This window comes from Rhineura floridana, chromosome 16, assembly GCF_030035675.1.
Source record: "Rhineura floridana isolate rRhiFlo1 chromosome 16, rRhiFlo1.hap2, whole genome shotgun sequence".
Taxonomy (NCBI): Eukaryota; Metazoa; Chordata; class Lepidosauria; order Squamata; family Rhineuridae; genus Rhineura; species Rhineura floridana.
In genome coordinates, this window is record NC_084495.1 from 11,095,845 (window position 1) to 11,121,826 (window position 25,982).

Below are 25,982 nucleotides of genomic sequence, written 5' to 3' on the forward strand. Positions count from 1 at the left end.
CAGCATCCTGTTCTCACAGTGGCCAACCAGGTACCTGGGGGAAGCCCGCAAGCAGGACCCGAGTGCAAGAACACTCTCCCCTCCTGAGGCTTCCGGCAACTGGTTTTCAGAAGCATGCTGCCTCTGACTAGGGTGGCAGAGCACAGCCATCACGGCTAGTAGCCATTGATAGCCCTGTCCTCCATGAATTTGTCTAATCTTCTTTTAAAGCCATCCAAGCTGGTGACTATTACTGCATCTTGTGGGAGCAAATTCCATAGTTTGACTATGCGCTGAGTAAAGAAGTACTTCCTTTTGTCTGTCCTGAATCTTCCAACATTCAGCTTCTTTGAATGTCCACGAGTTCTAGTATTATGAGAGAGGGAGAAAAACTTTCATGGATGTTGGTGGTGTTACCATTTAAAGACTATCTCCCAACTGAAGAGAACGCAGTTGATTAAATTGTCTCAGTTATAGTTGACTGATCAATTAAATTTGCATGTGAGCAAAAACAAATAGGTCTGGAGCAAAAGAAGCTTTCTTTGTTTTCATCTGACATATGTTGTGTAAGCATCATCTGAGAAGAGGCATCTCCTCCTGTGTGAGAGACAGGAGAATGCCTCTTATGAGAGACAATGGTTGCCATCCGCAGTTTTTATACACGCTTTTTGAAGGGTCAGTCGCAGTCACAGAAGATAACACTGGAGGGATTCTCATCTCCCAGGCTCTTCAACATCTACATGAAACCACTGGGGGATGTCATCTGAACTGTTACCAAGCCTACGTTTCTCTCAGCTCACACTGGGATGAGAAGTAAGTCCAGGTGCTTTGAAGAAAGATGCATTCCAAGCCTGGTGGATCTGGGAGCAGTCTTTCATTACAATGCCAAAAAATTGTGGGATTGTTGAGTTTCAGTCCAAACTAAAGCACCTTGGACAGCTCCTTAAAACCTGGAGCAGAGTCACTGCTCCACTGACATCAGAGCCACCAGGCTCCACTGAATTTAAGCAAGGTTGCCCAGAAGTCTGCACTGCACATGTGTGGGATCATCTCCAGTTTGTACTCGCTCCCCCGACCCCGCCAGACTGGAACAAGGCTTGATTCAGTGTGGCCCACATGAGTGACTCAGCATTTCCCTTTTGCTTATGCTGAACTGTGTATACAATGCACTCTTGTGTCACCAAAAAGAGCAATGTTCTCCAACCTGTCCTGCGTGCATTTGGTTCCCTTGCAGAATGGCTTTCTCCTTGTCTGGCTTGAGACTAGGGATGAGCGAGCCCACTTTGGACTTTTGAAAATGGAAATGGCCTGCCTCCAAGTCGATCCCGACTTATGGCTACCCTATGAATTGGGTTTTCATGGTAAGCGGTATTCAGAGGGGGTTTCCCATGGCCTCCCTCTGAGTTTTAGATGGATTTTTAGATGGATTTTTAGATAGTTCTCATGCTCGCTCTGTGTGTGGAGTAAGCATGCTTGCTGCAAATGCAGTGACTTTTCTGCAGCACCGGATGCTCTGTCTGCAGCTGCCACCCTCCACGCTGCTGGGCATGCCTCCCTTCCCCTTTACTGAGTGCAGACACCTCCTCTTCCTCTTTCCTTCCAGATAAGAGGGGGGCACCTCCTCTCCCACCTCCCCTCCTGCTTTTAATGGTGAAGGGTTGAGAGTGCAGCATTTAAAGGATTTAATCATAGAGATTAAAAGGAAAATCCAGAGAGACCCTCTAGGCTTCCCTATTACCCTTTATGAGTATAAATCTTTCACATGTCCTCCCACCTTGCTCCCACTTCCTACTTTGGCTTCATTTACTGTATCGATTTGAACCGGATGAAGCCGACGTAAGTGGGAACGAAACAAAGACAGGCTGGAGCTGCATTCCAGTTTGATGGAATGCTAGTGGACTGGGACCAGCATGTGGATCCCAACCTTACTTGAGACTGATCCCCGCATGCAGTATTCCATACAGCATTTTATTCTTACGACAGTGCTCTGAGGTAGGCTAGGCTGATGAATAGTGTGTGTCTGACATAAAGTTCCCCAATACACTTCTGTGCTGAGTTGAGACTCAAACCCAGGTCTCCCTGCTTTTAGTCCAACACTCGATACCAACTTTACCAACCCAGGACCATCCAGATGTTCTGGACTATGACTCCCATATCACTGCACAGCCAATAGTAAGGGATGATGGGAGTCATGGTCCTAAACATCTGGAGGGCACCAGGTTGGCGAAGCCTGCTCTAGAGACCGCACCACATTGGCATTCAGTTTACAGTATCCCCTTTCCCCCCCTCCGGAATTCATTGACACTCTTCACCAAGCATATCTAAATATAGCCAGTTTTCCACATTTCAGTGATGGATTGTGTGGCTATTATTATTAAAAGCAAAGCAAGCTGTTCCATTATAAAGTCTGGCGATTAAGATCAGTCTAGCAGTGTGCTTATGTGTTCACTTGGTGTTAAATTTGTTCGATGTTGGTCATTTGCTCTGCATTTTATAATCATATAAAGTTATGATCTTATAATTTTATGATCTTTGAATGATTATATTCTATACGCTGCCTTGATATTTTTATGAGTTGTAGGTTAATACATATTCTTATAAATACAAATAAATAAATGTCAGCAAATGACACTGGGCGATTCTAAGCATTGCCATTGAATAATGTTAGTAAGCGGGAGATATGATAGAAGAGGATAAAATTATGCCTGGTCTGGAGGAAATGGACAAAGAAAAGTTTTTTTCTCTCTCTCTCATTACACTAGAACTCATGGACATCTAATGAAGCTGAATGTTGGAAGATTCAAGACAGAAAAAAGAAAGTACTCCTTCACATAGCTCATAGTCAAACTATGGCATTCACTCCCATAAGAAGTAGTGACAGCCACCAACTTGGATGGCTTTAAAAGAGGATTAACAACATTCATGGTGGATAAAGCTATTGATGGCTACTAGCCACCGTAGCTATGTTCTACCTCCACTGTCAGAGGCTGTATGCCTTGAATTACCAGTGGTTGGTAACTCAGGTGGGTAGAGCAGGCTGTTGCACTCACATCCTACTTTGGGGCTTCCCAGAAGCATCTGGTTGGCCACTGTGAGAACCAGATGCTAGACTAGATGGGCCATTGGTTTGATCCAGCAGGCCCTTCTTATGATCTTATGAATGCATCCCCCCTTTTCGGCAAAAGTATACAAGATGCTTGCACAAAATCAATAACAATACAAACCAAGATAAAAACGCAACCAGAAAGAAAAAAACACCTCCCCCAATCTAAAAACAAAACAAAACACAGCAGTTTAAAACAAGCAGCAGATTGCAGAATAAAAATCTGAGATCCAGGGTCTTACATACTTTTTCACTCCCCTGGGTTAAATTACTCCTGCTAGTCATAATCAGATATACCTCTTAGCTAGGGCTGTGCTGAAAATTTCTCCCACATTTTTTATCATCAATTAATGCAAAAATTGCACTCAAAAATTGCACTCAAAAAGGGGAGAGAAAATCTCGGTGAAATTCTCAAGGGTGCAATGTAGAGGTTTTGCCATATTTTCCTTAATTTTGCGGAAAGTGAAGGGTGTTTTGAATATATTTTGTTTCATTCTGCAAATTATCTCACTAGTGCTCTGCACTCTGCGGCCTTTCTGAGTGCTCATCTTTCAGTTATGACACAGGGATGAGAATTTGTAGTCCTCGAGATGTTGCTGGATTACAATGCCCATCACCTCTGAAGATTGACAGTGAAGGCTGCAGCTGATGGGGCCACAGCTCAGTGGTAAAGCATCTGCCTTGCATGCAGAAGGTCCCAGGTTCAATCCCCAGCATCTCCTGCCTGAAACCCTGGAGAGCCACTGCCAGTCAGTGTTGGCAATACCAAGCTGGATGGACCAATGATCTGACCCAGTAGAAGGCAGATTCCTATGTTCCTATGGGATGTGGAGTCCAATGGTGTCTGATTTCCCATCCCTGCTCTAACCTATCTCATAGGGTTGTCCTGAGAATAAATTATTGGCAAGGAGAGGAATGTCGGCTCACTGCCCCTTAGCCCCCTGGAAGAAGGGCACAAAATGATAACCTAATGAAATTAGGCCCCTGCATGTTTTCTCCTTTAGGTAGAAAAGCATATTTGGAGAGGGCAACTTTGAGCTGGAAAATGGGAGAAAGAAAAGGGTGAAGCAGAGAGAAAAATCACTGCCTGGGGTCATCGAGACCCCATCCCCACATAAAATATTAAGGGCACGTCCAAATGTCTTTTTGAATGTGCATTCATGATTATTTGTGCTCATGATGATAATAGGGTGGTTATACATAATCCCGCTTTCAAACTGCTCGCACCTGCAACAATTTCATACTGCTTTGTTTCTAATCAGTGCATGTCCCTTAGCTTCCTGCTTAAATCTTGTAACTTTTTATACCACAAATGTTTTTATTTTATTTGTCCTACTTCCCCTCCTGATGTCAGAAGCATCGCATAACAACAGATAAAGTAGAATGATGCATGGATGGTCCAGTATAAATCCACCACTATGATGGCATCAATGATGTGTTGTGCAGTGACAGGATGGGTGATGGCTAGAGTGCATAAGACTCAAGGTGAAGTGACCGGTCACAGCTAGAATGCATATGAAGTCACTGGGAGCTGTCATGAGGAGATTTGGGGTATGGTGTCATCAGTATGCTGATGACACCCTGCTCTCTTTCTCAGTTACATCTGATTGGATGAGGCTGTGACTCTTTTAAACCAGTGCTTGGATGCAGCAGCGGACTGGATTAGGGCCAACAAACTGAGACTGAATCCTGGTAAGATAGAACTCTGTGGGTTAGGGAATTCACCAGTTCTGGATGGGGTTGTATAGTTTAGTGGTGCTCTTAGATCCATCCACACACAGTCATCTGGCTTTGTATTTAATATTGTAGCTTTCCAGGCCACTTGTACCTATACTGAGTATCATAGAATCATAGAATAGTAGAGTTGGAAGGGGCCTATAAGGCCATCAAGTCCAACCCCCTGCTCAATGCAGGAACCCAAATCAAAGCATTCTCGACAGATGGCTGTCCAGATGGTTCCATTGTCGTATGGCTCTAACAGTTAGGAAGTTTTTCCTGATGTCCAGTCGAAATCTGGCTTCCTGCAACTTGAGCCCATTATTCCGTGTCCTGCACTCTGGGACGATCAAGAAGAGATCCCGGCCCTCCTCTATGTGACAACCTTTCATGTACTTGAAGACTGCTATCCTATCTCCCCTCAGTCTTCTCTTCTCCAGGCTAAACATGCCCAGTTCTTTCAGTCTCTCCTCATAGGGCTTTGTTTCCAGTCCCCTGATCATCCTTGTTGCCCTCCTCTGAACCTGTTCCAGTTTGTCTGCATCCTCCTTGAAGTGCAGAGACCAGTATTCAAGATGAGGCCTAACCAGTGCTGAATAGAGGGGAACTAATACTTCATGCGATTTGGAAACTATACTTCTGTTAATGCAGCCTAATATAACATTTGCCTTTTTTGCAGCCACATCACACTGTGGGCTCATATTCAGCTTGTGATCAACGACAATTCCAAGATCCTTCTCACATGTCATATTGCTGAGCCAAGTATCCCCCATCTTATAACTGTGCATTTGGTTTCTTTTTCCTAAGTATAGAACTTTGCACTTATCCCTGTTGAATTTCATTCTCTTGTTTTCAGCCCAATGCTCCAGCCTATCAAGGGCCCTTTGAATTTTGTTTCTGTCTTCTATGGTATTAGCTATGCCCCGCAATTTTGTATCATCTGCAAATTTGATAAGCATGCTCTGTACCTTCTCATCCAAGTCGTTAATAAAAATGTTGAAGACCACTGGGCCCAGGACCGAGCCCTGTGGTACCCAAGACATTACTTCTGCCCAGTTTGAGAAGGAACCATTGATAAGTAATCTTTGAGTACGATTCTGGAGCCAACTGTGGATCCACCTGATACTTGTTCCATCCAGCCCACATTTAGCTAGCTTGCTAATCAGAATATCATGGGGCACTTTGTCAAAAGCTTTGCTGAAGTCGAGGTATATTATGTCCACAGTATTCCCACAGTCTACAAGGGTGGTTACCCAGTCAAAAAATGAGATAAGACAGGTTTGGCAGGATTTGTTCTTCATAAATCCATGTTGGCTCCTAGTAATCACAGCATTGTTTTCAGGGTGCTCACAGATTGACTGCTTTATAATCTGCTCCATAGTTTTTCCAGGGATTGATGTTAGGCTGACTGGTCTGTAGTTCCCCAGTTCCTCCTTTTTGCCCTTTTTTGAAGATAGGGACAACCTTAGCTCTCCTCCAGTCATCCGGCACTTCACTGGTCCTCCATGATTTTGCAAAGATAATAGACAGCGGTTCTGAGAGTTCTTCAGCCAGTTCCTTCAATACTCTAGGATGCAGTTGATCGGGCCCTGCCGATTTGAACTCGTTGAAAGTGATTAGGTATTCCTTGACCATTTGTCTATCAATCTCAAGCTCCAATCCTGCCCCTTCTACTTCATGTTTCCCAGAAGGGTCACAGATCCTTTTTTGGGAGAAGACTGAGCCAAAGTAGGAATTGAGGACTTCTGCCTTTTCTTTGTCATCTGGTATCATTTTGCCATCCTCACTGAGTAGCTGTGCCACCATTTCTTTTCTCTGTCTTTTACTATGGATGTACCTGAAGAAAGCTTTTTTTTTTTTTTGCTTTTAGCATCCCTTGCTAACCTCGGCTCATTCTCAGCTTTAGCCTTCCTGATACCATCCCTGCAATTCCATGCTACCTGCCTGTACTCTTCCTTTGTGGCCTGGCCTTCTTTCCACTTCCTGTATGTGTCCTTTTTGTTTTCAGGTCCTCTCTAAGCTTTTTGTGAAGCCACATTGGCTTCTTCTGTTGTTTCCCCCCTTTTTTCGTTGTTGGAATTGCTTGCCATTGCACTTTTAGAATTTCCTTTTTTAGAAACTCCCACCTACCTTGGACTCCTTTTCTCATTAGGGTTGCTTGCCATGGAACCGTACTTACAATTGTTCTGAGTTTATTAAAATCAGCTTTCCTGAAGTCCAGGGTGCGTGTATGGCTACTCTCAGCTTTTGCTTCTGTTAAAACCAAGAATTCAAGTATGGTGTGGTCACTTTCCCCCAGAGTTCCCGTAACTGCCACTTCATCCACCAATCATCTCTATTGGTTAGAATCAAGTCCAGGATAGCTGATCCTCTGGTTGCTTCCTCCACTTTCTGTAGGAGAAAGTTATCTCCAGCTTCAGGACTGGATCTTAAAATGCTGAATATTTTAATATAGGGAGGGAACTGAGATGTATAACCATGGAAATGCACCAGGGACACAGAAGTCATAAAAGGTGCATTCCAGACTGTAGGGAACCATACATTCCTACAAGACTGCACCTTGCTTGGATTTTGTGCATATGGCACAACACAAAGGTCCTGGCATTTACGTTTCCTGTTACTCCAGAAGACAGTTTGAAAGGCTTTGAGGTGCCAGCTTGCCAAAATAAATGGTTTACAGAGCCCTCAAAATGTCACCATTTAGCTCATATGCCTATAATCTGAAACCTCTTGCTCCTTTGGTTGAGTGCCCAGTTTAACAAATGAAAAAAAAAAGTTCCTACATTCCTCAGTAGCACAATAATTCTGGAGAGTTTCTTTTTACATGATTTTATGGCACAGATGTGAAAGGGTTGCGGCCACCCGGGAATTCTGGAGGTCAAAGAAGACCATTTCTTTTGCACTGAGCTTCCAAACCCAGTGAATTCCTTGCATGCCAAAATTATTTGGGTTCTGACAAACAAACACTTTGTTCTTAGTGCCACATTAAGCTTTTTTTATTTCAAATGGCTGTGCATGAAAGCAAACGTATAATATTCCCAGTGTGTACACAAGACTGCTCCTTCCTAAGCCCTAGTAGCACATTACATAGAAATTTGACTCACATTGAGGAGTCAGTGGCTGCTTATCTAAAGCAGAATTCTATGGTGTTATTTCCTCAGAGACACAATGGACAGGTGGAATTGTCAGACCATTGGTCTGTCCAGCCTTGTATAGCTTATTGCGGCTCACAGGTGTTCCAGGGGTAGTCCTCTAGATTGTCATTGGACTGCAGTTCTTACCAGCTCCAGTGGGCATGGCCAATGGCCAGAGATGAAGGGAGTTGTAGTACATCAACATCTGGGCCACATTCACAGTGTACATTTATTCCACTATTATTCCACTTTAAACAGTCATGGTTTCCCCCAAAGAATCCTGGGAAGTGTAGTTTGTGAAGGGTGCTGAGAGTTGCTAGGAGACCCCTATTCTCCTCACACAGCTACAATTCCCCAAGTAGTTTAACATCAGTTCTTTTTCCCAGAGAACTCTGGGAATTGCCAGCCTGTAAGGGGACTGTGGCTTTCCTAACAACTGTCAGTATCCTTCACAAACTACACTTCCCAGAATTCTTTGGGGGAAACCATGGCTGTTTAAAATGGAATAATAGTGGAATAAATGTACAGTGTGAATGTGGCCCTGGAAGGCACTGCATTGGCTACCCTTGAACAAGGGTCTGGGGGTGTTCTGCTAGTCCTGTTAGCTAAGATCGTTTAAGTCAAAGGAAGCGTTACAGATGCTGTAGGGCTACAACTCCCATCAACTTCAGCCAGCAGGGCCAAAGGTCAGGGATGATGGGAATTGGAGTTGAGCCACAACTCGAGGGCCACAGGTTCCCCTTTGCTGCTTTATTTGAAGGGCTGTCAGATCCATGTCTAGCTTAAAGATCATGAGCCATCAGGAAAAAGAGGGCCCATCAGTAGTTTGCTCTTGGACGGCAGAAGGAGCAGGCACACAGCAGATCACCTGACCATAGTCTTTCCCACTACAGTGAGATGCATTGTATTTCTATTTGAATCATTGTCATTATTTCTAAATGTGCATCTATGCATATAAAAAATCAGCATATGCATTTATTTATTTATTTTGCACATCTTTGTCCTCTTTTGTGGTGATGCTTGAGTAACTACCTGATGGAGATACCTCACACATCCATCTTTTCATTTTCACAGGTACACAGGACAGGGGATCACTTGAGGTGTTGCTCAACTCCAGCTCCCATTAGCCCCTGGCCTTTAGCCATGTTGGCTAGGGCTGATGGAAGCTGGAGTCCAACAGCTGCTGGAGGGTAATGGGTTCCCCATCCCTGAAACAGAGACTGACAGCTTTCCAAAATAGGACTATCCTTTATGAAGCAGGGGCAAATGGCCACCCTACACCCCCACTTTCTGAGTGCTAGCACTGGGCTAACAGGGGATGTATGGTACACTACTATTATTGTCATTGTCATTTATCCGTCACTTTATACAAAAAAAGTCTAAAGCGACTTGACAAAACAAATAAAATACAGTATATAAAACAACTAAAATCATAACAAATTAAAAAACGACAACATAAAATCCATAAAATGGTCCTCCAGTGATATTTTAATTAGGACCAGGTCCTTCCCACCCCAATGTACCAATGTAGGAGGCAACATTAACCCAAAGCCTGAGTGAAGAGAAAGGTCTGGCACTTAAAGATTGCCGAAGTGGGACCAGGAAGTGGGAAGAGAGCACTCCACAGATGGGAGGCTACCTCTGCATAGGCCTATTCTTGTGTACCTTCCTCAGGCAGGGCACATAGAAAAGGGTCTCAGCTGGGGGCTGCAGGGTCTGGCCCAGCTCCTATGGGGAGAAGCAGCCCTTGAGATACGGCAGCCCTGAGCCATATAGAGACTGACACGGAGAGAGATACAGGATGCACAGCAACATGATAAAGCCACACGTCACTGCCATCTATGGTGAATGTTCATCAAGTTTTTATACTCTGTAATAAAGAACTGCCCCTAGTGAACCTGTGGATGCAGTGCTCTGTGTCAGACTGAGCTGAACTCAGAAGTCTGTATATCGGGCACTGTTTGATCTCGGGGGCTGTGCCATTCTTGGCCCCTTGACAATTCCGTGGCATGAACATTTAAAGGCGAATTTACCTAATTCACACTTTCCGAAACAATACATGGACTGAAACACAACCATCGTTTGAAATCTGCCCTTCTCCAAATTTTGCTGTGCAGTTCTGCAGCCAAGTCATATGTGCAAAAATGTATATACTGTAGTTAAGTGTGCCCATAGATGCATATATAGTAAAAATAATATACAAACATCCTATATATTAGGGGAAATTGCTTTGCAAATATGTGTATAATAGGCAAAACTGCATATAAAATGTGCATATTGTGCAAAGTTCACACTAAAATGCTGATGAATTTTCATTTTTAATAAAATGCAAACTGATGTGAATTTAAGAGTGGAAAAATGAGGAAACAGATAAACTGAAATTATCAGGTTCGCCCATTCCTACTTGGGGAGACCCCAGTTGGGGGAGGCAACACAGCCAGTGTTGTCCTTCCTGATTGCCCAAGGGCACCCTAGTGTGTCCCCTGGAGTTGGCCACTCTGCGAACAGAATGCCGGACTAGATAGGCATTTGGCCTGATCCAGCAGGGATTTCCTTATGTCCTTTTGAAAAGTGAGACAACAGATCTGAGAGGCAAGGAAGCCTGCCATCAGGGGATGGGTTCGCTGTAACTTATCACAGTCTGCGTCTGTTTTGGAATGGCTTCTTAAGATGTCTTTAAAGAATTTTTAAAATATGCCTTTATTTTTAAAATGTTTTTAAGATGTTTTGTTTTTGAGATGCTTTGAGATGTCTTTCGTCCTTAGTTCTTTGTTTGCCACCCTCGGCTTCTTCCAGGAGGAAGGGCAGGAGACTGACTAACTAAACAATTAACTAACTAACTAAGTTAGTTAGTTAGTTGGGATGGGGAGCCCTTCCATCTACCAGAGTGGGGACCCTGGATACAGTTTTGTTTGGTTGATTACTTCTTCCTTTTGCCCGTTTCCAGATGATTCACTTTTTTCCACTGGCGGCAAGATTGCTGGGAAATCCTGTGAGTACAATGGCACGACCTACCACCACGGTGAGATGTTTGTGGCAGAGGGACTCTTCCAGAACAGACAAGCCAACCAATGCGCCCAGTGCAGCTGCTCTGTAAGTCGCATGATTGAGCTAAGCCAGCCTGAGAGCAGCATTCCCTTTTGGGCCACTTTCCAAGGGGGATGTAAGCAGGGCCAGAGACAATGTGGGTGGAGCAATGAATGTGGATTCTACTTTTGCACAGTAGGCTCACGCACCCCTCTCTGTCCTCCATCCAGGCTGCCCATCCCCACACTAAACTAATGTGCACTGGCAAGGCAAGCCTGCAGTACATTCAAAAAGGACCGATTTCCATCTGCTAGGAGTAGGGATGGAGGAGGAATTTGATTCAGCTCACATTAAAAGGCAAACTTATCTAATTTGCACTTTCCAAAACAATTATGAGAACCGAAACACAGCCATCATTCAAAATTTGCACTTCTCTGAATGTTTGCCGTACAGTTGTCCAGCTGTGGAACATGTGCAAAAATGCATATGCTGGCGTGGTGTCCTTAAACATTATTCGTGAAAATAACGTAGAGAAATGCATTACATTCAGGGAAATGGCTCGGCAAACACGTGTGTATTAGGCAAAAATTGCATGCAGGAATAAGGACATCAGGAGACGTGCATGCTAAAATGCTGATGAATACAAAAAAAATTGTAAACTGGTATGGAAATGTGCAGGACTGAACTTTAGACTGGAAAAAATGAGAAACCAAAACTAACAGATTCAACCATCCCTAAACAGGAGACACTTTCCAGTGGCTGTTTCCAAATGGCAAGAATGCCAGCTTCAAGCATCTTAATCACTCCACCAGCAGGTGTCAATCTTAACTTCAATTCTATAACCATCCCAATCAAAATCCTGGTCTTATATCAAGACTGTGATGTTGAGGACTATTGAGCAACTGTTTGCTGCACTTACTAAGGACATAACATATGGGCAGTTTATGAAGGTCAATAAATGACAAACTGGGAGGGGGGGGAGGATAACAAGAAATAGCCTTAATAAATCTTTCCAGCTCTGGTTTTGACAAAAAGGAGATTTTTTTCTCCACTCAGTGGTGGTATTCAATGCTAGTCCAACTCAGAGTAGACCCACTGAAGTTAACAAACATGGCTAACTTACATTCATTAATTTCCATGGGTCCTACTCTGACTAGGACTTTTTAAAAAAAGATAAATTCTCCCAAATGTAGCATGTTTCAGAAAGGCTTATCTGCCATTCCTGAACTCTTGAAGGCAGGGATGGGGGACCTGTGGCCCTCCAGATATTGCTGGAATACAGTTCCCATCATTCCTGATCATTGGCCATCCTGGCTGGGACTGATGGGAGTCGATCATCCAACAACACCTGGAGGGCCACAGGTTCCCTAGCCCTGCTTTAATGAATTGACAGCCTTCCAGGGAACCTCAGAGTTCTCCAAATACCATTTGAAAGCCACCAGAGAGTGGGACATTTGGGGCAATTTCAACCTGTCACTTAGGCTGTAAGGATTGGGTAGGATTCCCTACTGAGATCCACTTCCTCCTCTGCCTCTGGTTATTTGAGAGGCCAATGACACAAGAGAGTTATGAGGATTCCAGAACTTTGATATACGCAGACAGCAGCTCATCATTTTAAGCTTCATTGCAATTAAAGAGTGCTCCATAAAAGGTAAAGAATGTGCTTTGGTTTGGTTTGTTGTTATGGCAACCATCTGCCATTTGAATCAAGGCACCTATATAATGCGCTCAGTGGTCTCACTTTTGTCATTGTGTGTGTGTGGGTTTTAATGGCAGGAAGGAAATGTGTACTGTGGCTTGAAGACGTGTCCCAAATTAACTTGCTCCTCTCCGGTCTCCGTGCCTGAATCGTGCTGCCCAGTTTGCAGAGGTAAAATATCTACGTGTACAGTTTCTTGCATGCAAAGCGCAACTGGTCAATGTATTGAGAGAGCTCAGCAATTCAGCACAGTGTCCCGGCAGCTTGAATGTCATTGTTTTCTTTCAGGCTCAGACACTGAATTCAGCAGTGAAATTCTAGAGCAGGAGCACCCTTGCAGGCAACTTCCTGTAAGGTAGAAGGAAACTCAGGAACATAGTTAGGAATGGGATTATCTCAGTTTCAGGTCTCTTGAGTTTCTAATCTTAAATTAAGTTCTCCGCATTTCTACAGCAATTTGCAATTAAAAAAAAAATCCTCATGGAATTCATGAGAAATTGTCCTAAGAATTTTTTGTATGCAGCTTTGACTAATGTCCACATTTTTGCAAGCAATCTATCCTAATATAATGCATTTTTGTATGTCTTTTTCACTCATATATTTATTTATTTATTTATTGCACTTGTATACTCCCCCATAGCCGAAGCTCCCTGAGCGGTTTACAGCAATCAAAAACATTAAAACAAATATACAATTTAAAACATATATTTTTAAAACAATTTAAAACACAATTTTAAAATTTAAAACAATATAAAAACAATTTAAAACATATGCTAAAATGCCTGGGAGAAGAGGAAAGTCCTGACCTGGCGCCAAAAAGATAACAGTGTTGGTGCCAGGCTCACCTCGTCAGAAACATCATTCCATAATTTGGGTGCCACCACTGAGAAGGCCGTCTCCCTTGTTGCCACACTCCCTTGGAGTAGGCACCCGGAGGAGGGCCTTTGATCTTGAATGTAGTGTACGGGTAGGTTCGTATCAGGAGAGGCGTTCCATCAGGTATTGTGGTCCCAAGCCGTGTAAGGCTTTATAAGTCAAAACCAGCACCTTGAATTGAGCTCAGAAACATACAGGCAGCCAATGCAAGCGGGCCAGAAATGGTTTTATATGTTCAGACCGTCTGGTCCCTGTTACCAATCTGCATTTTGCACAAGCTGCAGTTTCTGAACCGTCTTCAAAGGTGGCCCCACGTAGAGTGCATTGCAGTAATCTAATTTGGAGGTTACCAGAGCATGGACAACTGAAGCCAGGTTATCCCTGTCCAGATAGGGATGTAGCTGGGCCACCAACCAAAGTTGGTAGAAGGCACTCCGTGCCACCGAGGCTACCTGAGCCTCAAGTGACAGAGATGGTTCTAGGAGAACCCCCAAGCTATGATCCTGCTCTTTCAGGGGGAGTTCAACCCCATCCAGGACAGGTCGGACATCCACCATCTGGTCAGAAGAACCACCCACTAGCAGCAACTCAGTCTTGTCTGGATTGAGCCTCAGTTTATTAGCCCTCATCCAGTCCATATATTCATTTTTATTTACATTTTCTCCCAACATTGTAAACATTGTTTGGTTGGTGAACTGCATCGCAAAATTTAAATGTGTCAATTTCAAAGAATGGCTTTGTTTCAGTTCTCCTGTTGTTTTAGAAAATGCAGATTTGATAAATTTGGCTTTAGATGTGAACTGAATCAAATTTCTCATCCATCCCTAACAGAGAGTCAGACCATTGGTCCATGAGCTCAGGATTGTAGGCACTAACTGGCAGCAACTTCCAGGGTTTTCCAGCCCTACCTGGAGATGCTGGGGACTGAGGCTGGGACCTTCTGCATGCAAAAGAGTTGCTCTCCTATTGGGCTGCAACTAAGGATGTAGGAGAAGTTCAGTCAGTCAATTTAGCTCAATACTGTTTACATGAGGGGATAGCAAACATGTTGCCCTCCAGATGTTTCTGGACTCCAAGTCTCATCATCCTTGATCATTGGATAGGCTGGCTGGGGAGGATGGGAGCTATAGTCTAACAACCTCTGGAGAGCACCACGTTGGCTACCCCAACCTACCCTGAGTGGCAACAACTCTCCAGGGTTTCAGGGAGGAGACATTCAAAATCCTAGAGACAGCTGCGTATTTATTCCATTTGTAAGTCACCTAGAGACAGTTGGGTAAGAGGCAGCTAACAGATAATAACAACAACAATAATAACAACAACAACAACAACTCAACTGGGGACTGAACCTAAGACCTCATGCCTGCAAAGCAGGTGCTCTACCACTGAGCTATGGCCTTTCCTCGGAATTACAAAATCCAACTCTGTGCACATCATCTATGCCCCACGCCAGGTAAAGCATTCAAGTCACCTAAGATGGGGTGTAGTGGTTAAGGTGTTGGACTGCGACCTGGGAGACCAGGGTTTGAATCCCCACATAGCCATGAAGCTCACTGGGTGACCTTGGGCCAGTCACTGCCTTTCAGCCTCATGAAAACCCTATTCATAGGGTCGCCATAAGTCAGAATCGACTTGAAGGCAATACATTTACATTTTTAAGATGGAAGGAACATGTTAGAGAAAAGTAGGACATTCATTTTGCAATATTCCATTACATAGTGCAATCATATCAGGGCTGGTTTTAAGCATTTGGGCAAAATATTAAGATGGCTCTCCACCCACCTAGCCTGCATCCAAGCCTGAAGGACCTGACAGAATAATCTCACCAGCCTGGCTCTGTGGCTAGTCAGGGCCTTCCTTCCTTGCTCTCTCCCCACCAAATTCTTAGATTTGAACCTTCTGATCTCCCGTGACATTCTCCACTTTTTCGTTCATGTGCCCAAATCCGTCAGTCTGTGATTTCCCCCAGGCCTGCTGCTTTCCTCAGCTCCCCCTGCCCCGGCTCCCGTGGTGGATGATACCCTCAGGACTGGTAGGGCAGATGTCAGGGGACCAGCAATAGATGGAGCTGGAGCCAGTGACAGGCTGAGCCAAGGAGTTCTACTTTTGACTCACCATTCTCCTCCCCTCTGCTGAGTTCTACAAGTGCAGGACTGAGACTAAGGAGGAGGAAACTGCCACAGGCAGTTCTACCCCCAGGATTGGTTGTAAGAAGGGAGGCGCAGGCAGGTGGAAGACAATTGAGGGAAGGCTGAGGTTGGGGCAGTGCCCCATTCGCCCTAGTGGTACAGCCTCCACTGCTTCCCCTTCTGATTGGATACCTGCAAGATACAAGAGCATTTAGTGCAGTTGCTCGATTTTGCCACTATAGCCTGAAGGTGCAGAATCAAATGTTTGCACATCACTCTGTTTTTTGTTTCTTGTTTCTTTATTTTTAAATAATCCTTTCTTCTGCATGCAAAATTAGGGGAAGGGCCCTAACCCGTCCTTTCCCCTGGCATGCTAGTTTTGAATGTGGAGAGAAGATATTTTGTTTTCAATTTGGGAAAGTGTTCTAATTTTAACACCCTGCTTCAACTGAAATAGTACAGTCCAGCCATAGATGCATTACTCGAGAATGCTGGTCATGAAACTGGCCCTTTCTTACCTCCTCCAGCCCTCCTTTATGCCCAGCTAGTAGCAGAAAACCATGCCCTAAGTGACACTGGAAGGGCAAGGTGCAATTCTAGGCAGCTATCCAATATCACCTAAGGTCAGATAAATTCTGAATTCATTCCGAAGACCGAGTTCAAAAGTGGTTTGAAAATTGTTTCTGCAGTGTATTCAGTTTCAAGTACTCAAACTTGTAGTTTAGAAAAATATTAGTACCATATGCAGATTGATCTTCTCCGTGCAGGCTCAAATACAGTAGGGCCCCACTCATACAGCCGGTTACGTTCTGGACCCCCGCTGTAAAGCGGAATGCATTGAAGATAATGGTGCACGTCGCGTGAAAATGGCGTGCGATGAGCAAAAACCACCGTAAAAGTGGAACAAGCACCGTAGGAGCGGGGCCTTTCTGCAACTGACAACCGCTGTATTAGCAGGACGCTGTAAAGCAAAGCACTGTAAAATGGGGGCCTACTGTAGAGCAGTTTGTTTGCATGAAGATGTCAGCACAGTTCTAAAATCTGATTTGTAGTCCTTGGAAGTCAAGACAGAATTTTCTACAAATGTGCAAACATTTTTGTTTAGTGCTTGGGTTTAAACCAGTTTAATCCTAGCATCTTCAAGTGAGAGAAATGAGAGTTAATGGCTTCATTGCTTTATGGATTGGGCTGCTGAAAATTATTGTTGTCGTTGTTGTAGTAGTTATTAGTTTTTGTCATACCTGAGCCTCAGACAGTAGTCATGACTTGGGGCACATTTACACCATACATTTATTCCACTGTTACTCCACTTTAAACAGTCATGACTTCCCTCAAAGAATCCTGGGAAGGGTAGTTTGTGAATGATGCTGAGAGGAGACCCCTAACTCCCCTCACAGAGGTACAATTCCCACAGTGGTTTATCAGTTCTTCCCAGAGAACTCTGGAAATCAAAGCTGTGTGAGGGGAGTAGGGGTCTCCTAACAACTATCCGAGCCCTTTACAAACTACCCTTCCCAGGATTCTTTGGGGGAAGCCATAATGATTTAATTTGAAACAATAGTGGAATAAATATATGGTGTGAATGTGGTCTGGGACATGAAGGGGAAAGAGCTAGTCCAATCCAGGCAGGGTGGATGAATACGTTCATTCATAAGTCTGTTTTGTCTCATTTCTGCATCAGTCTGTGATGTTTTTAATCTCATGAAAATTCATATTTCTGTACCTATTTTTCTATGGATTTTGGTACATTTTTTGAGCACAGAACAGTGGCAAAACATTCAGAGAAGGGCAAAAAAGTGAACGATAACAATATTCTGAATTGTGTCCCTGGAGTCCAAGACCCTGACAATATGGCAAGTGTCACTTATTAGAGACATAAGTAAGGGTGAAGCAGTTTCAGGATTTAAAACATTCCCATTTCTCATTTAGTTAAAATGTAGATTTCACAAATGGCTGGCACTTGCAACTACTGCCACAATCACACCATCCTTTTATTCCACTATTATTCCACCATCAGGGCTTCCCCAAAGAATCCTGGGAAGTGCAGTGTGTGAAGGCTGCTGAGAGTTGTTAGGAGACCTTTATTCCTCTCATAGAGCTACAGTTCTCATTGTTCTCTGGGAAGAGGGGCTGACTGGAAATTATAGCTCTGTGAGGAGAATAGGAGTCTCCTAGCAACTCTCAGCACCCTTCACCAACTACACTTCCCAGGATTCTTTGGGAGAAACCATGACTGTTTAAAGTGGAATAATAGAGGAATAAATGGATGGCTTGAATGTGGCAAAAGTCCCATTTTCCCTAGTTGCCGTATGCAGAGAGAGATCGATTAGTGTATACCACATCTCTGAAACTCCCTGCTGGTGGAGGTTAGGATGTTCTCTTTCTTGGCCATGTTCAGGTGGAATTTGATGGCATTTTTATCTGTCAAAGACTTTGGAAGGGGACAGGTACATTTAGGCTCTGTATTTTTATATATATTCAGCTGTCCTTTTTTATAATATGGTTTTATTTTGGAATTGTCATAAAAATAAGCAAATCAAAAAGAATACCTCCCATAGCTGAATATCAAACCCCTACAAGTACAGATAAGTTAAATAAGATAAATAGCTGTCCACCCTCATCAACCCCCCTCCCAGGGTTCACTATCAATTAATTTATGTGAAATCTATGCAGTCTCTTACATCCAAATATTCAAAGTTGAAAGAGTAAAACTGACATCTCCACCTGCAGACAAAGAATTAAAGTTTATCCCATAGATGAAGAAAAGATGCTGACATTTCCAAGGATTGTCTGTGTAATGTGACAAAGCCCATAAATGGACACCCAGCTGCAAAAGAATCCAGTGGCTTAACCTTTCCTTTCCCTCGCTGTAATACGAAAGGCAGTTTTTCTGACATGGAGATGCTCCATAGCCGTTTTGTCCATGCCTCGTGTCTTAGACTATCCACAAATTCCCATCCTCTGGCTATCTCCATCCTTGCGGCCAAAAGCATGAAAGAAATCAAATACTTGTATGTTAAGTCTTCATTCCCTCCCTCCCATGTATTAAGAAGAGCGAGTTGTGGAACAGAGATTATATTCTGATTTGCTCATCATCATCATCATTTATTGCCGGCCTTAGGCCATCGCAGCATACATATATACAAAATCGAGAATTAAAATATTAAGAAAAAGAAGAACATCTATTATGGTTCACAGATATAAAATTTGTATTTGTTACAGAGATATAACAATAAAATTTTAGAATAAAAGCCTATCAAAAGGTCATAGACAGGCCATAATTAAAATGCTTAAAATTCTAGAATGGCTGTGTATTTAAATATTTAGCCCTCAGTTTTTGTGTTGCGATGGCATAATGTGCCACATAGTATGAAATCCGATAGTCATTATCTGCTAAGAGAAAAGTAATAAGCTGCTCATCATTACCGGGACCTGAGCGATTTATTAATATGTCCAGGAACTTAGTTCTAGGATGCATATATATATATATTTGTGATATAACTGCCATTTTAACTGCAGGGGTTCCCAAACGGTGGCCCTGAGCCTTCAGGGGTCCGTGAGCTTCATTCAGATGTTCCACGTTGTGTTTGTGAAGAATGGCAGGCGCAGCACATTAAACGTTCACATTGTTCCTTAATTCTATTTTTATGGCTTCTTTTCTTTCTTAGATTGTGTTTGATTGCATTACAACTTGAGCCCCACAGAATACAATATAAATTACAATAATATTTAATAAAAGACTATAAAAATACAGTTAAAAATCATATGGCATCTAACATATTACAATCGTTTCAACAGACAGGAAAATCATTAAATGGCCTGCCATGACCCTCCACAATTTTCAAATGGTCCATGGGGACAAACTAAAGTGCTAATTAATTTTCATGAAGACTTTTTTTTAAAAAAAAAATGCACACAGGTAGAGAAATGTGGAGTACTGAACTCAAGATTGGAAAAATGAAAAACTAAGAGTGGGACTGAAATTGATATATATTCTCCCATCCCTAGTCACAAATGCCCCCAAAGTAATTCTTGACACTGATGTCTCTTCCATATAGGAGATAAGGAGTCTTCGTGGGACAGTTTGGATGGTGACACTTTTCGGCAGCCAGCCAACAGAGAAGCTGTAAGTGAAGCCCATGATCTCATTGGGAAAAAAAAGGAACATTCCCACTGAGCTGAAAAAAAGAGAGAGAAATGTCTATTGTGTGCTTTTTTGCTCCACTCGTCCTGTTTCAACATGAGAATTTCTGGCAGATGTTTTCAGAGGAGCAAGACCTATCTTTGTCACTGAGATATCCTCTGATGGTTGAAGAGTCAACTAAATATATAGGAAACTACAGCTGTTCATTTCTCTGGCTTGGAACTGGAAGAGGCCTGCCCTGGCTTTCCTCGTTGATAGCTTTCCTTGGTCTCTCCTTCCCTCCCTGCCTTCATTTCATGAAAGCCTTTTAGCCCATGAACGGTTGACATGCAATCAAGGGCATGAGTATATCTCATGTGTCTGGGGAGGAGAGAAGGATCTTAAACATCCTTTGTTTAAGAAAAAAATTAGTGGTGAAGGAAATGTAGACGACTGCTTATTTTCTGTGGCTGGAGTACACAGAATTGCCAATCAAAACAGCGTCTATATCCATTTCTGTGGCCACTGAATCAGCAAACATTTGGGGAGTCTCTTTGGGTGGAGCGCAGATTGCCTCAGAAGGTGGTGGACCCTCCTTTGTCAGAGGTTTTTAAGCAGAGACTGGGTGGCCACTTATCAGTAGGACTCTACTGGAAGGAGAGGGAGGGACACCCTGGAAGTGGTGTTGCTCTGTAGATCAAAGGGAGCATTGAGTCCATCAAGTGAGAAGTCCAGAAGGGACGGAATCATTGTGGGTGGTGATACTGGATCCCAAGAGTAATTTAGTACTGAGGATGTGCTATCATGCCCCTGCTCACAATGCTCAGGGAGATCTTGAGATGAAGAATGAAATCAAGGAAGCATCCTCAAGAGGGAATGTTGTAGTAATGGGTGACTTCAACAATCCTCACATAGACCACATTCACACCATACACTTATTACACTTTAAACAGCCATGGCTTCCCCCAAAGAATCCTGGGAAGTATAGTTTGTGGAAGGTTCCGAGCGTTGCTAGGAGACCCCTATTCTCCTCATAGACTTGCAATTCCCAGAGTTCCCTGGGAAGAAGGATTGACTATTTAGCTATTTGGAGAATTGTAGGTCTGTGAGGAGAACAGGAGTCTAACAACTCTCAGCACCCTTCACAGACTACACTTCTCAGGATTCTTTGGGGGAAGCTGACTGCTTAAAGTGGAATAACAGTGGAATAAATGTATGATGTGGATGTGGCCATAGACTGGCTACATATGTGTTCCAGTCATGACAAAGAAGTACAACTTCTAGAGACCCTAAAAGACTGTGTTCATAGAATCGACCAGAAGAGCAGCAATCCTGGACTTAATCTTAAGTGGTACCCAGGGCTAAGATCTAAGTGTTGTTGAACCAATTGGGAACAGTAAGTATAGTGCTAGTGAATTAAATTAAATATACATGTGAATGGCTAATTACCAAGAAAATCCAAAAATTGACTTCAAAAAAGGAAATTTCTCCAAAATGAGGGGATTGGTTAAAAAAAAAGTTGCAAGCCAAAGTCAAGAGGATTAGCTCACTCCAAAATGTTTGAGATTTAAAAACACAATATTAGAAGCTCAACTGGAGTGTATACTGCAGATCAGGAAAGGGACCACCAGGGCCAAGAGGATGCCAGCGTGGTTAACAAACAGAGTCAAAGATGCTATTAGAGGCTTCCTTCAAAGAAAAAAAAAGAAGTCTTGTCCAAATGAGGAGAACAAAAAGGAACACCAACCTTGGCAACAACAACAAAAATCTTTAAATACATTAGTAGCAGGAAATTATCTAGGGAGGTGGTTGGACCCTTGGATGACAAGGGAGTCAAAGGTGTGCTAAAACAGGATAAGGAGATTACAGAGAAGCTGAATGAATTCTTTGCCTATGTCTTCACAGTGGAAGATATAGGGCAGATCCCTGTGCCTGCACTAACTTTTACAAGAAGGGATGCAGTAGCAGCAGATCCCCTGAATTGGCAGAGTGGGGGATAGACTAGGTGACTTTTGAAGTCCCTTCTGACTCTATGACTTAGTAATATAGGAAGCCACTTTATACCAAGCCAGACCATTTGTCCATCTAGCTCAGTACTGTCTACCTCGGCTGGCAGTGCCTCTCCAGGGTTTCAGGCTGGGGACGTTCCTAGCCCTACCTGGAGATGCCACTGGGGATTAAACCTGGGACATTCTGCATGCAAAGCAGATGCTCTACCACCAAGCTACAGTCCTTCCCCTTCCTGTCCTGGCATTCTTGCTGAGATGGTAGTAACAGGACTACCCAACAGCCCTCCTCTGTCCAGTGATGATTAGAAAATGCCTGCCTTGTCACAGTCACAGGGCAAAAATGCATTTGGAATGAAGGTCTTGCTGGGAGGAGGGATGGCTATACAGTTCGGTCTGAGGAACTAAACCTGTCTCCAATGATTTTGGTGTCTGCGTTATGAAACCAAACCATCAGAGTTTCAGTCCAGCATAACTGATTGTTACAACAGAGTAATTTGGAGTGAAGGCTCGGCTTTTTGAAATGCTAGGAGCAAAACCTAACAAAAGCAAACAAATCCCTGTGTATGTGTGTGTGTGTGTGTGTTTCCGCTGCTCACAATAATGGCTGTAATCCAAAACAGACTTGGGCAAACGTAAGTCCATTGCCATCAATGGGCTGAAGTGCATTTAACTGTGCAAGAAACGGAAAGGAGATGCAAGTCACTACCTAATCTGACATGTGTGAGAGCGAAAGTTTCTTCCCTGATCCCAGATGTGACGACAAGGATGGCATTAGCATCCTGGGTGACTGCTGGTGTCCGATCCCCTGCACCCCAGCACAGCCAATGAATGATTCCTGCTCTGGACTTTTCTTTTTTTAAATGTTCTTACCATCTCTCTCTCTCTCTCTCAACAAAGGAAGTTGGGTCAATTTCTAGGGCATCACTGAGAAAGAAATTACCATCATCTGAAAAACATGGGAGCTACCATTTGGGGAGGGGTGTCCCCCACTGGTCTCTCATTAGTTGGGGGGGTCACCACATGGCACTTTATGCAGAGCCCCTGTAATCCTGGAGCCAACCCTGTGAGACACAGATCTTGAGGGGAAAGTATCCATGAAGGATCTATCCTCATAAGCATCTCATTCCGTGGCAACTACGGGCAGAGTCAGTACACGCTGAGATTTAGATGTGTCAGCCCACAGCAAGAAGAAGAAGGCAGAACATGAGAACATAATAAGAGCCTAGCTGCTGGTTCAAGCCAAGGGCCCATCTAGCCCAGCATCCTGCTCTCACCGTGGCCAAGCAGATCCCACAAAGCAGGACCTGCTGCAGTTTCCAGCAACTGGTATTCAGAACCATGGTGCCTCCAACACTGGATGTAGCCATCACGGCCTAGTAGCCATTGATAGCCTTACCACCCATGATTTTGTCTAATCCTCCCATTCCGGCTCTCAATCTCTCTCCCTCCCTGTTTCCTACAGAGGCACTCTCCTCATCGCTCCCATTATGACCCATCACCCAGCAATTCCCGGCAGGCAGCCAACATGCCACGATTCACTGGCAGCAGAAGTAACAGAGGAGCCCTACCGGACATGCAGCAGGCCTCTGGGACTATTGTACAGATTGTCCTCAACAGCAAACAGAAGCACGGGCGAGGTAGGGATATGTCTTTTTAATTACCATCCTCTTCTTCTTCTTAGAGAATTTGGGGGATGGAATCTAACACCACTTCCACATCCTTTGAATATTGCACTTACTTGAATTTTGCAGTGCAGTTTGTCAACCAACCAATGTTTTTAAAAATGCATATCTTAAGAGCAGAGCTTGGGAAAGTTACTTTTTTGAACTACAACTTCCATCAGCCCCAGCCAGCATGGCCACTGGATTGGGCTGATGGTGGTTCAAAAAAGTAACTTTTCCAAACTCTGATTAAGAGAAAGTGCGCATAAAAATGAATATATGAGTGAAAATAACATACAAAATGCATTATATGATGAGAAATGGCTTGGAAAAATGTGTACATTAGTCAAAACTGCGTACAAAAATGTGCTTATTTGGAGAAATTCACACTGAAATGCTTGAGAATTTTCATGAGGGCTTTTTAAAAAAAATGCAAATTGCTGCAGAAATGTGAAGGACTGAATTTAAGATTGGAAAAATCAGAACTGAGAGAACCAAAATTGACAGATCTTTCCATCCCTAGTGTATATGTATATGTATATATGTATAACATTTATATTCTGCCTTTCTTTCATCATGAAACTCAGCAAAGTGGTAGACTTCAGAGCCTACCCTGAGGAATACACGTGAAATGACTTGAGGACCAGTTTGCACCATCACCACTTGAAGGGTCCTGTGCGTCTGGTGCAGAACAAGCCCACTTCTGTAGATTCAAGTGCTTGATTTCTGCAGTAGTTCACCCTTTTTCAAGAGGGAAGAATTGGAGGAAGTGGATATAATACAAATCTAAGCCCATGTGCTTCCTGTCTCATGTTGTTACACCATACATACATTATTATTGCTGTATAGTGGCATCACTGTATACAGTAATACCTCAGTTACCGAATCCTCCAGGAATGAAGCTCCTTTTAAGGAAAACTTTTTTAAAGGTGAAACTGACTAGCTTTGCTTTCCTACCTCAAGCCTGTGCCTTTGCTTTAAAGTAAAACTAACCACCCTGTGTCTTTGCTTTGCTATCAATAAACTGACAAGCCTATACCTTTGCTTTAAGGTGAAACTGATTAGCCTGTCTTTGCTTTGCTATGGATAAACTTTCAAGCCTGTGCCTTTGCTTTAAGGTGAAACTGACTAGCTTGTTTCTTTGCTTTGCTATCAATAAACTGATAAGCCTGTGCCTTTGTTTTGCTAGGGCAAAACTGACAAGCTTGCATGTTTGCTCTGCATTAAAGAGATCACTTGCTTTATCCCAGGGCTGGGGAAGGAAGGATCCAATATGATTCAGAGGAGGAGGAGGAGGAGGGAAGGAGGAGGAATGGGTTGGTGCCAGGTAGGAACCCTTTAAAGCCCCTGTTGAAGCTGCCCCCACCATCTATGAGCAGGTGTAGGAACCTATCCCTTTCCATGTTATTCCTATCTCTGGTACCAAAGTTTCTGTTAAAGAAGTAATGTTCAGAAGTACATCTACTTTGTTAACTGAAGTATTACTGTATGGCACTTTCCAAAGAACAAGAAGAGTCCCTGCCTCTTGCTTAACAATCTAAAATTCAACATGGAAAAATAACAAAAGGAAAGGTTGGGGATCAAGATCAAAGCAAGGGGAGACAGGGGTATAAATTAGTGCTGGGCACTGAATTTGGTCAAATCCCAGACTGAATTGAAGCAATCTGGTCTTTGGCCGAATCAGGTTGAGAGCCAGTCCCGGATCACCCTGGGTCAGGTTGGCCCACCCAGAATAATCTAGCACTGCCAAGAGGCAGGGGCAGCAGGGAAACAAGGAAGGTGAGGCAGTCAGTGGCTTGGGGCTGTTTGTAAGAGAGCTTAAATAGCCCCAGGCTGCACTTTGGCTGCACACGCCTGTTCCCAACAGAAAGGTGCATGCAGCCAAAGTGTGCAGAATTCAATCCTCACCAACTGGTGAGTGGAGGGTTCAACCCTGCTGGCTGCAAAGTTCTGATTTCCCAGTGCATTCCTCATAGGGATTGGGCCTCCAGATTGGGGGAGCATGCCCAGCCCCAGTAGCAATCCAATTTCCCCCCCAGTTACATGTACTTAAGGTTAGTTACAACTAGGGAGGAAGGAACATTCTATTTCTGGTCTGCATCACTTTCGCATGCATTCCTTCACAAGTCAGTTGCATTCAATTTCTTCCTGAATCTGCTATATATTTTTTTTAAAACTGCATGAAAATGTTTATTTAAATGTGTTTTTGAAAAACCTTCACACAAAATATGAACTTCTAAGCATACTTTATGCCAAAACATGCATTTTACATGCACTTTGGTACTGCATCACAGAATGCAGTTCAAAGAATACCTACATTCCAATCTGCACATTATTTCGGGAGGTGCAGATCAGAATTCACAAAGATGGAATTCCTCAAGCACCCCTAGTTACATTAGGGTGGGGTAGCCAATGTGGCATTACACCTTCCATCTGCCCTGACCATTGGCCATGCTGGCTGGGGCAGATGGGAGTTGCAGTCCAATAAAACATCTGGAGGGCACCATGTTGGCTACCCCTGCAGTA

General features: G+C 43.5%; 1 protein-coding gene across 1 annotated transcript in view; it reads left to right on the forward strand.

Annotated features, from left to right (window-relative positions):
- CHRDL1 (chordin like 1) overlaps positions 1-25,982 on the forward strand; it is a 64,424-nt gene that overhangs the window by 18,840 nt on the left and 19,602 nt on the right. Inside the window, exons 5-8 of the mRNA XM_061598832.1 lie at positions 10,880-11,025; positions 12,736-12,829; positions 19,722-19,789; positions 23,258-23,432. Of these exons, the coding sequence (XP_061454816.1) occupies positions 10,880-11,025; positions 12,736-12,829; positions 19,722-19,789; positions 23,258-23,432 (483 nt within the window). The remainder of the gene's footprint in view (positions 1-10,879; positions 11,026-12,735; positions 12,830-19,721; positions 19,790-23,257; positions 23,433-25,982) is intronic.